This window comes from Chlorocebus sabaeus, chromosome 10 (assembly GCF_047675955.1).
Source record: "Chlorocebus sabaeus isolate Y175 chromosome 10, mChlSab1.0.hap1, whole genome shotgun sequence".
NCBI classification, from domain to species: Eukaryota; Metazoa; Chordata; class Mammalia; order Primates; family Cercopithecidae; genus Chlorocebus; species Chlorocebus sabaeus.
The window spans coordinates 280,213-291,962 of NC_132913.1; the positions used below are offsets into that span (position 1 = coordinate 280,213).

The 11,750-nt window shown below is 51.4% G+C and overlaps 1 protein-coding gene across 1 annotated transcript; it reads left to right on the plus strand.

The window, feature by feature from the left end:
• Positions 1 to 3,366: 3,366 nt before the first annotated feature.
• TUBA3E (tubulin alpha 3e) lies at positions 3,367 to 10,870 on the plus strand. Its single transcript, XM_007964558.3, has 5 exons — positions 3,367 to 3,961; positions 6,098 to 6,320; positions 7,243 to 7,391; positions 8,009 to 8,689; positions 10,488 to 10,870. The coding sequence occupies exons 1-5, from the start codon at positions 3,704 to 3,706 to the stop codon at positions 10,782 to 10,784; spliced, it is 1,608 nt and encodes a 535-aa protein (XP_007962749.3). The 5' UTR covers positions 3,367 to 3,703; the 3' UTR covers positions 10,785 to 10,870.
• Positions 10,871 to 11,750: the final 880 nt, after the last annotated feature.

Below are 11,750 nucleotides of genomic sequence, written 5' to 3' on the forward strand. Positions count from 1 at the left end.
CCTAGAACCAGGCTTGGCCCTGGTGTCCTGCAGGCAGCAGGGACAGTCCATGACTGGGGGTCCCAAGGAGGTCTTCAAACATCTGTATGAACTCAACCTTACAAAACTCTGCAAAGCCTCTTAAGCCTTTCTCACCCAGAACCAAGCTGCCTACCTTGTGCAGGTCCTCCTTCTCCTGCGGTGCTGCTTCTCTGGCCCCCGTAGCCGCTGTGTGAAATCTTGTCGAGGTGCCGCCTTGTCCTTAAGTTGTCACTCAAGCCGGTTTGAATCTGAGCAAAAGAGGAAATAATTTGTGTTCCTTTCTGTGGAGTGACTATATGTAAATGTTGTTAGCTGAATTACTGAAATGATTTAATAATTCACAAAACTCTTTTTTTTAGTGCTGTATACTAAATAAAATACACAAGGCAGCAATACTTACGGGCCAGAAACACTGTTTACTACAAGTCAGTTATGGAATCATAACTTACAGTAAAAATGGGCATGTCCAAGGCTCAATTTTTCTTTCATCATTTACAGTAGAATAAATAGTTTGTTGCTAATTTTCTATACCCTCTACTGGGAATTTGTGTTACTTTTATAATCAGAAAAATAAATATTGCAGTCCTGTAGCATATAGTGATATTTCGGTCAACAACAGACAGCATATATATAACAGTGGTCCCATAAAATTATAATACCGTATTTTTCCCATAGCTTTTCTGTGTTTAGATACACAAATCCTTGCTGCACAGATCTGTAGCCAAGGGGCAATATGCTATACCACGTGGCCTAGGTGTGCAGTAGGCTGCACCCCCTTCATTGGTCTAAGTATTCTCTAAGATGTTCTCACATCAATGAAATCACTTGATGATGCATTGTCGAGAACATATCCCAGCTGCTGGAGGATGCATGGCTGGACTGAAGAGCACCGTGTGATACGGGCTACAGCTGAGTTCTGTGCATGATGTGGTTGGAGCCCTGAGGAAGGGGAGGGCTATGGACTGAATGGTGTCCCCTGCTGCCAATATTAGACGCTGAAGCGCTAATCCCCAATGTGGCTGTATTTGGGGACAAGGCCTGTAAGGAGACGGCGAAGGTTAAGTGAGGTCATAAGGGTGGGCCCTGATCCAATAGGATTCGTGTCTTTACAAGAGCCCAGAGAGCTTGGGTGCTACCTTCCCACGGGAGGACATGGTGAGAAGGTGGCTGTGTGCAAACCAGGAAGAGGCCTCTGGGGCTTTTAGCCTCCAGAACTGTGAGAAAATAAAACCCTGTTATTTAAGCCACTCAGTCAATGGTATTTTTTTAGGGTGCCTGGGGCTGACTAATACAGAAGGATTCGCCCTCCTGGGGAGAAGAGGCGGGGCCGGTGGTCTCCTCTGACTTTCCTGGCTGTCCGCAGAATTCGGTCCCTGCCCCTCCACCTTCTGCCAAAGCATCCTTCTAAGGGCAGACCTGATCGCACTCTCCAGAGGTCCCCAAAGGCCATAGAAAAGTCTCAACTCCTGGACCTCATGAGTCTCATCCCACTGGTGGACAGCTCCCTGTCTCTGCTCTGCTCTCGTCTCAGGAGGGAAAGTTAAGGGCCTGCTTGGCCACCCTCTAGGGAGGTGCCACGATGGGATGCGGCATCCTAGTGATGCGCTGGGGTAAGCCAGTACGTCTCTACTGGTGCTTTTCCCAGAACTGAATGCACACTGTTAAGATGATCTTTAGGAATGGAAGAATCAAACCGCGAAGAATCACACGCCCGTAGTCCCAGCCTACAAGGAAGGCTGAGGCTTCACTTCAACCCAGGAATTTGAGTCCAGCCTGGTCAACATAGTGAGAACCAGTGTCAAAAAAACAAATAAATAAAAAGGAAGAATCAGGTGATTGTTCCAAACTCCTCCAAAATGGGTATTGGGTCCCCACTCTGCTCTTCTGGGGACAGGGGTGTGACTTCCCCTTTCCTGGTGGCCATAAACCCACTCCTTCCCACTAAAGAGATGAGAAAAGAAAAAGCATTCACAGCACTTTGAGTTATGTGAGGTGGGCAGAATTTATCAGGCCCAAAAAGACAGGAATATGGACTTCAGTCACACCCCTCATACCCATGCCCCGGGGTGACTGTTTAAAGGCATTTTGTTTCTAACTAGCTTAACCCATTATCTTCCTGTTCCTGGAATTTGTGATACAAAAGACAATATAGACAATATAGAGACAACAAATAGCTTTTTTTTTTTTTTTTCTGAGATGGAGTCTCACTCTGTTGCCCAGGCTGGACTGCAATGGTGTGATCTTGGCTCACTGCAAACTCCACCTCCCGGGTTCAAGTGATTATCCTACTTCAGCCTCTCAAGTAGCTGGGACTATAGGCGCTCACCACCACGCCTGGCTAATTTTTGTATTTTTGGTAGAGACAGGGTTTCATCATGTTGGCCAGGCTGGTCTCGAACTCCTGACTTCAAGTCATCCTCCCGCCTTGACCTCCCAAAGTGCTGGGATTACAGGTGTGAGCCACCACGCCCGGCCCAATAAATAGCTTATGTTATTTTAATATAAATTCCTCAGGCCAGGCCAGCCGAGGTGGGATGATCCCTTCAGGTCAGGAGTTCAAGACCAGCCTAGGCAACACAGCAAGACTTCCTCACTAATTTCAAAATTCTTGGTAACTTAGGAATTGTCTCTTCTTTTCCTTTAAAAACCCACTTGTAACTGCTGCTAATTAGAGGTGTGTATTAAGACAACTTGCATCTCCAGGGTTGCACTTCTCAAACTTGGCACAAATAAACTCTTTTTTTCAAGATGGCGTTTCGCTCCGTCACCCAGGCTTGAGTGCAGTGGTGCGATCTTAGCTCACTGCAACCTCTGCCTCCCAGGTTCAAGGAATTCTCCTGCCTCAGCCTCCTGAGTAGCTGGGATTACAGGCGTGTGCCACCATGCTTTGCTAATTTTATTTTATTTTTTGTAGAAACGGGCAAGGTGGGTCTCACTACATTGCCCAGGCTGGTCTCGAACTCCTGACCTGAAGCGATCCTCCTGTCGTGGCCTCCCAAAGCACTGGAATTACAGGCATGAGCCGCTGTGCCTGGCACAACCTCTCCACTTAAGCTAATTTTGCCTCCTTCCTTTTTTTTTTTTTTGACGGAGTCTGGCTCTGTTGCCCAGGCTGGAGTGTGCAGTGGTCTAATCTCGGCTCACTGCAACATCTGCTTCCCAGGTTCAAGCAATTCTCCTACCTCAGCCTCCCATGTAGCTGGGATTACAGGTGCCGACCACTAGTCCGGGTAATTTTTGCATTTTTAGTAGAGACGAGTTTTCACCATGTTGGCCAGGCTTGTCTCGGGGAACTGTTGACCTCGGGTGCTCCACCTGCCTCGGCCTTGGCCGAAGTGCTGGATTGCAGGGTTGAGCCAGCGCGCCCAGCCCGTTTTCTCCTTTTGGGTCACAAAAGGGATTGAATCCTGTCACTTCCTGGGTGCTGGGTGGGAACAGGGAAAGGGGGTGATTGCAGCGCTGCTGTGACTTGGGTAGATGGCGGGAAGGCCTCTCAGAAGCAGCCTTGTTTGCAAAGATCTGAAAAAGGCTTGGAGAGGAGCAGGCTCGGGGCATTCAGGGAGGGGGCAGCGGCACACTGGGAGCAAGGCGATGTTCCGTGACCCACAAAAGCCCTGCAGTAGCTGTTCCAACCCCGGTCAGAAGACGCCCCGGAAATGCCTCGGCACCCGCCAAGCCTTTCATGACCCCGCTGCCTTCCCGCCAATCCTGCATCCAATCAGAGAGCGTCCCCACTCCACGTGTTCAGCAACGGCCAATCAGAACTGGGACCCGGCCCTCGGCCCGCCTCCCAGGAACTCCAAGCCAATGGCAGCCTGGCAGCGGCGGGCCAGTCCCGTGCAGCGCGCGCGGGCAGACGGTTGCAGTTGGCTCTGAGCAGCTGCGGCAGCCGGTTGAGGTCTGGAAGCAGCGTCGGGCTGAAGCGGCGGAGTTCGCCATGGTAAGACCCGGGTCCTTCCCGCCCCGCAGACGCCCAGGCAGACGAAGCTGGCCTCGGGCGGACGGAGGGACGTTGTTGCGGGCCTGGGCGCTGAGCTGGGAGGAAGCTGGAGAAGGACGCGGGGTCTAGTGCGGGACAGGAGGACACGGAATCGTCTCCGGGATCTGCAGGTCCCAGGGCAGGGACGGCGGCCTTTTTTTTTTTTTTTTTTTTGAGACGGAGTCTCGCTCTGTAGCCCAGGCTGGAATGCACGCCCAGGCTGGCGTGATCTGGGCTCACTGCAAGCTCCGCCTCCCGGCTTGACGCCGTTCTCCTGCCTCGGCCTCCCATGTAGCTGGGACTACAGGCGCCGCCACCTCGCCCGGCTAGTTTTTTGTATATTTTAGTAGAGACGGGGTTTCACCGTGTTAAATGAAGCTGCGGGTCTTCAGTCGGTGGACGGGGACCATGGACGGTGTCCCGTCCCCAGAGAGCAAATAGTGGCGTCGCCTGCTGAAGACGGAGGGCGCTGCTCCCGCTTTCCAGTCTCCACGTGGGAGTGCACGAGTCTGTGCTGCCGGCAGCGACTGAGGAGCCTTCGCTGACGGGGCTGGGGCTGTGGACGTGGGTCCGATTGGGAATTAAGGCTCAGACGCTGCTGAAACGTTGCCTCGTTCGCCCAGAGGCAACACGTTAGGCCAGGCGCGGTGGCTCACGCCTGGAATCCCAGCCCTTGGGGAGGTGGAGGCGGGTGGATCACCTGACGTCTGGAGTTCAAGACCAGCCTGACCCAACGTGGCGAAACCCGGGCTCTACAAAAAAATACAAACATTCCCCGGGCGTGGTGATGCGGGACTGTGGTTCCAGCCACTCGGGAGGCTGAGGTGGGAGGATCAGCCGAGCCTGGAAGTTTGAGACTGCAGTGAGTCCTGCTGGTGCCACTGCACTCCAGCCTGGGCCACAGAGACCCTGCCTCAAAAAAACCAAAAAAGCAACCCATTAACATAACAGATTCCCAAGTCCCAAGTCTGAATACCTGTGGTTTGTCAGTTATCCTTTTTTTTCTTTTCTTTTTTTTTTTTTTTTTGACAGCACTCAACAGATGCTCTGTTGCCCAGGCTGGAGCACAGTTGCGGGATCATGGCTCCCTGCAGCCTTGAACCCCTGGGTTCCAGCAGTTCTCCTGCCTCAGCCTCCCGAGTAGCTGGTACTACAGGTGTGTGCCACCACACCTGGCTAATTTGTAAATTTTTCACAGGCTGGTCTCAAGCTGGTCCCAAGCAATCCTCTCGCCTCAGCCTTCTGGAGTGCTGGGATTACAGGAATGAGCCACCACACCTGGCTTGGCAGGGTTTAAAGAAGCCACCAAAGGACAGTGCAGTGTCCCAGCACTGATGATGTCTGGGAGCCATTACACCTGTAGGCTTCAAGGGGTGGAGAGAGGGAGTGGTTACAAGAAATTGAGAGGGCAACCTGCCAAAAGTGTGGCCTTAAGAGGGATTCAGGTCACCCACAGCAGTTGAGCAGGAAGGGGCCAAGGAGGGAGTACCCTGGCGTTGCTCTGCTCCAGCCCCCAGTATCCCACTGCTGCCTGCCATTGACCAAACCAGCAAGAAGCCAGAGGGCAAGGAAGGCCTCTGATGCTGTTCTCAAGGGTCAACCTCCAAGAGCACAGAGCAGATGGTGAATGATGGAGGGTAGATCTGGGGAGCAGAGAGAGGACACACACTGAGCACCTGGGCTTGGACCATGGGGACCTGAGACCTACTCTGTATTTCCTTCCCCAACCCAACTACCTTATCCTTTGATCAGGACATAATCAAAAACTGCTATATATTCTTCAGAGAATTACTGTGACTGGCTATAATGTGGGGTTGATTATTGACATTACATGGCTTCCAAGTTTTAAAATAACCTAATTTTTGTGTAGTGGAAAACAGGTTCTAGGGCTACCTATAGAACTTAGTAGCTAGTATGGTTTACAGCAAGTTAGTTTTCACAGGGATGAAGGGATCAGTCCCCTAATCCTCCTAGGAAATACCAACTGTGAAAGCACCAGATACTGAAGCACTATATAAATATTAAAATATTTTGCATGCCATATAGCTTCAAGTTGCCTTGAAATGAACGGGTTCACATTTATGTTCCGGTTCACAGCGCGAGTGTATCTCTATCCACGTGGGGCAAGCGGGTGTCCAGATCGGCAATGCCTGCTGGGAACTGTACTGCCTTGAACATGGAATTCAGCCCGATGGTCAGATGCCAAGTGATAAAACCATTGGTGGCGGGGACGACTCCTTCAACACGTTCTTCAGTGAGACTGGGGCTGGCAAGCATGTGCCCAGAGCAGTGTTTGTGGACCTGGAGCCCACTGTGGTCGGTAGGTGCCTGGGCACTGGATGGCAACTTTCCTGAGAGGGTGGGAGAGCAGTGTTAAAGTCCCGCGTGGGTTCCTTTGAATCCTCCTGCCAAAAGGATGGGATGGACAGGCATATGCCCGTGGCGTTGTTAGGAGAGAAACTGAAAGGTTCGTGATGAAAGCGTCTGTGAGACTTGGCTCCTAATCTAGGAAAACCTGACCTACAGGGAAAAGCTGCTTTGCCAGCAGTAAGATGGGCTGTGGAGGGATTCCCTTGTGGCTGCCTCAGCCCTGCTCAGATGGCCCTGCCTGCAGGGTGCAGTAGCCTTGGTTCCCTCCTGAATGCTCTGCACTCTTTTATGCTGGTGCACGAGAGTCTTGAGCTGCATCTTAGGCATAGAAGGTAAGTACAGAACAGTCATTTGCTTACTTCAGAATAGCGGCCTGAGGTAGTTTCCAAAGACAGCTGCCAAGAGGCAGCACCTTTCAGTGGCCCCCCCAGGAAATGACAGCATCACCTGAAAGCCTGTGAGACCCAGGTCATCCAGGGTGCCCTGATGGGACTGCCCTGCAGAAGTCACACTGATCTGGTGACTTCCCAGGTTGTAAGAGTTTTTAACTTATAGCCTTTGACGTTGCTACACGTAGGAAAGAATTATGTACCTGCGTAGGAGTGCAAGAGCTTATTTCCTTTCACTAGGAACTGGTCGTGCTGACATTTATACCACAAGCTGAGTGTAACTTCGTAAAGTCATAGATTGCATATGCAGTTTGGTTATCACACAGAGACATTGTCTACCAGATGCTGCCACTGTTGACCTATGACTTGTAGGTCATGTACTTTGACCAGCATGTACTCTGTAGAAGTGAACAGTCCTGAAATGTGTCCATCTTGGTGAGTACAGGCCTTAAAGATTCACAGCACACACTGTCTCTTTTGTAGATGAAGTGCGCACAGGGACCTACAGGCAGCTCTTCCACCCAGAGCAGCTGATCACTGGGAAAGAAGATGCAGCCAATAATTACGCCAGAGGCCATTACACCATCGGCAAGGAGATTGTTGACCTAGTCCTGGACCGGATCCGCAAACTGGTAAGAAGAGAAGGTTTCATGTGGCCATTGTCTTGCATGGGAGGGTAGTTCTTGGAAGGTGAAAGGGAGGTCATTTTATCAAAATTTAGATCAGCATGTTGGCCGGGCATGGTGACTCACACTTGTAATCCCAGCACTTTGGGAGGCTGAAGTGGGTGTATCACCTGAGGTCAGGAGTTTGAGACCAGCCTGGCCTACATGGTGAAACTCTATGTCTACTAAAAATACAAAAATTAGCTGGGTGTGGTGGTGCACACCCGTACTCCCAGCTACTTGAGAGGCTGAGGCAGGAGAATTGCTTGAACCCGGGAGGCAGAGGTTGCAGTGAGCTGAGATTGCACCACTGCACTCCAGCCTGGGCAACAGCAAGATTCCATCACAAACAAGCAAACAAACAACAACTTAGACCAGCATCTTGAGTCCTACTGAGTCTGCAATGGTGATTTGTCTGTAGATCTTTGTCTGCTTTTCTTTGCTTCAAGGTGTACTACGTGTTTATTATGGATGATTTGAATCCATATCAAGTCTTCAGAGGCAAAGAGAAGTGGCCTTGGCTTGTTGGAGGTTGGTGGTGTGGCTTCCACGGCCATTGACTCATGTTGTCTGGTTTCTCTCAGGCGGATCTGTGCACGGGACTGCAGGGCTTCCTCATCTTCCACAGCTTTGGGGGCGGCACTGGCTCTGGGTTTGCATCTCTGCTCATGGAGCGGCTCTCAGTGGATTACGGCAAGAAGTCCAAGCTAGAGTTTGCCATTTACCCAGCCCCCCAGGTCTCCACGGCCGTGGTGGAGCCCTACAACTCCATCCTGACCACCCACACGACCCTGGAACATTCTGACTGCGCCTTCATGGTCGACAATGAAGCCATCTATGACATATGTCGGCGCAACCTGGACATCGAGCGTCCCACGTACACCAACCTCAATCGCCTGATTGGGCAGATCGTGTCCTCCATCACAGCCTCCCTGCGATTCGATGGGGCCCTGAATGTGGACTTGACGGAATTCCAGACCAACCTAGTGCCGTACCCCCGCATCCACTTCCCCCTGGCCACTTACGCCCCGGTCATCTCAGCCGAGAAGGCCTACCACGAGCAGCTGTCGGTGGCCGAGATCACCAATGCCTGCTTCGAGCCAGCCAATCAGATGGTCAAGTGTGACCCTCGCCATGGCAAGTACATGGCCTGCTGCATGTTGTACAGGGGGGACGTGGTCCCCAAAGACGTCAACGCGGCCATCGCCACCATCAAGACCAAGCGCACCATCCAGTTTGTGGATTGGTGCCCGACTGGATTTAAGGTATGACTGGGTGATGTGTAGGCCTTTTAGCAAGCAGCAGACGCACAAAATAACACTGTCCCTGAAGGCCCGCATCCTTTGGGGAGACTATCCCTGTTCCATGGGCTAGGCATGTGGGCATAAAGTAGTGAACCAGAGTTGATAATTGATTCACTGATTTTTTTTTTTTTTCTTTTTTTTTTTTGAGACTGTCTTGCTCTGTTGACCAGGCTGGAGTGCAGTGGTATGATCTCAGCTCACTGCAACCTCTGCCTCCCGGGTTCAAGCAATTCTCCGGCCTCACCCTCCCAAGTAGCTGGGATTACAGGCGCCCGCCACCACACCCGGCTAATTTTTGTATTTTTAGTAGAGACGGGGTTTCACCATGTCGGCCAGGTTGGTCTTGAACTCCTGACCTCAGGTGATCTGCCCACCTCAGCCTCCCAAAGTGCTGGGATTACAGTTGTGAGCCACTGCGCCCAGCCCAGTGATGTCTTTTGAACTCTCTTTCTGAGTCATCACACTATATATCTGTGGTGATATTTATTTATTTATTTATTTTTTGAGATAGGGTCTTGCTTTGTACCCCAGGCTGGAGTACAGTAGTGTGATCCTGGCTCACTGCAACCTCTGCCCTCAGGCTCAAGTGATTCTCTCACCTCAGCCTCCTGAGTAGCTGGGACCACAGACATGCACCACCATGCCTGGGAAATTTTTTTTTTTTTTTTTTTTTTGAGGCAGTCTCGCTTTGTCACCCAGGTTGGAATGCAGTGGCACGATCTTGGCTCACTGCATCCTCCACCTCCCAGGTTCAAGAACTTCTCTGCCTGAGCCTCCCAAGTAGCTGGGATTACAGGCACCTGCTAATTTTTGTATTTTTGGTAGAGATGGGATTTTGCCATGTTGGCCAGGCTGGTCTCGAACTCCTGGCCTCAGGTGATCCACCCGCCTTAGCCTCCCAAGTGCTGGATTACAGGCATGAGCCACTGCACCCAGCTAATATTTGTATTTTTAGTAGAGATGGGGTTTCGCCATGTTGGCCAGGCTGGTCTCAAACCCCTGGCCTCACGTGATCTGCGTGCCTCAGTCTCCCAAAGTGCTGGGGTCACAGGCTTGAGCCACCACACCTGGCCTGATGTTGTCATTTATAGAACAAGTGTGCTGATCCCTGCTCTAGTTGACCCTGTGCACTGCTGCCAGGACCTCAGGTCATGTTAATCCTGAGTTCTGAAACTTGGAATGCTTCCCCTTTGGTTACCACCTTGGAATGCCACCCCCTACTTAGGCAGGCACATGGACCACTTTGACTACTTCCTGATGCTGCGGTAGCAGCATTCATATGACTCTTGACCCATGATCAGCTACCTTTGCATATCCACAGTGGCTTGTTTTGTGGGTCAGAAGTGGGTATGATGTTCCTTGTGATAGCATGGGGAAGAGTTGTGTACTCTGCATCTATCTGGGTGGAAAAAGTTTAGCTACAGGATTTAATTGTAATCTACAAAGAAGACAAGCAGCATACATTTTCAGAGGGAAGACTGTCTTCACCTGGGCACCTATCACATGTCACGGGTACTAGGACACAGCCCTTTAGGTAGCTTAGGGTCCCACCAGGGTGGCTACCTCCAAGGTTCCTTTCTCTGTTCTTCATCTGGAACTATCACCCTGCCTGGCATAGAGAAGGGCTTAGTGACGTTTGTGAGGTGAACTGAGTATTCTCCTTGTCACCCACAGGGTGTCTTCTGTTTGAGGAAAAGTAGCTACCATTTCTAGGTTTGATATAAGCTTCACAGACTGCTTTCTTTCCCTTCTCCGGCAGGTGGGCATTAACTACCAGCCCCCCACAGTGGTCCCCGGGGGAGACCTGGCCAAGGTGCAGCGGGCCGTGTGCATGCTGAGCAACACCACGGCTATCGCGGAGGCCTGGGCCCGCCTGGACCATAAGTTCGATCTCATGTATGCCAAGCGGGCCTTTGTGCACTGGTACGTGGGCGAAGGCATGGAAGAGGGAGAGTTCTCTGAGGCCCGAGAGGACCTAGCAGCTCTGGAGAAGGATTATGAAGAGGTGGGCGTGGATTCCGTGGAAGCCGAGGCTGAAGAAGGCGAAGAATACTGAGGGGAGGGTGTGGTGAGTTCTCCCCTGCCACCCCCAGGATGGCTGCTTTCAAGTTGTTTGCAATTAAAGGTTCTGTACAAAACCAAGACCTCTGTGTGTCATGCAGCTTAGTTCTGCCTTACAGGAGCTGGTGGGACCCCAGAGACTACATGGACAGCAGTGGGGTGCCAGCCTGCCCTCCTGGCGTGGGGTTGGGTGCAGCAGGACTGTACATACTTAAGCAGCTGCCACGGAAGTAAACTGACCAGGGGAAAACAGTGTTTCTTCAAAGCCAAGCGTTCAAAGTATAGATTTCCTAAATTCTAGGAAAGCAGAGTCAGGGTTTTCAATTGAATTTGCGAGTTTTTGGGCTTCTTTATTGATGGGTCATGCTGGCTAAAAGGAAGAGACTAGAAGTGAAGTGTTGGAGGTCTGTGGATGGGGCTTGTCTGTGAAGTCTCTAAAGCTGTGGGTCACATGTGTAAGGTCAGGACATTTTAGAGGGGGAAAAGGTATTAACCAAGTTCTGCACAGCATTCATGACCCACAGAAGGTCACAACACATCCATGCTGACCCCAGTGCTCCACCGTAACCTGGAGGGCAGCACTCGCCCTCTCTGCACACACACAGCCACCCTGTCCCTCAGCACTGTCAGCTGTCTTGGTAGAAAACCTCCCATGAGGTGGGAGATCGAGACCATCCTGGCTAACACGGTGAAACCCCGTCTCTACTAAAAATACAACAAAATTAGCCGGGCGTGGTGGCGGGCACCTGTAGTCCCAGTTACTCGGGAGGCTGAGGCAGGAGAAAGGCGTGAGCCTGGGAGGCGGAGCTTGCAGTGAGCTGAGATCACACCACTGCGCTCCAGCCTGGGCAACAGAGACTCCGTCTCTTAAAAACAAACAAACAAAAAAACCTCCCACATTTCATTTCAAGTGAAGCTTGTTGACATGTTTATAAAAGACCTGGCAGTCCAGATACCTTTT

Excerpts from the sequence above, each read along its gene's own strand:
- TUBA3E (XM_007964558.3), top strand. The coding sequence starts at position 3,704 with ATGACCCCGCTGCCTTCCCGCCAATCCTGCATCCAATCAGAGAGCGTC. Across the intron at positions 7,392-8,008 it reads TGGACCGGATCCGCAAACTG|GCGGATCTGTGCACGGGACT; the intron begins GTAAGAAGAGAA and ends GGTTTCTCTCAG. Across the intron at positions 8,690-10,487 it reads GGTGCCCGACTGGATTTAAG|GTGGGCATTAACTACCAGCC; the intron begins GTATGACTGGGT and ends CTTCTCCGGCAG.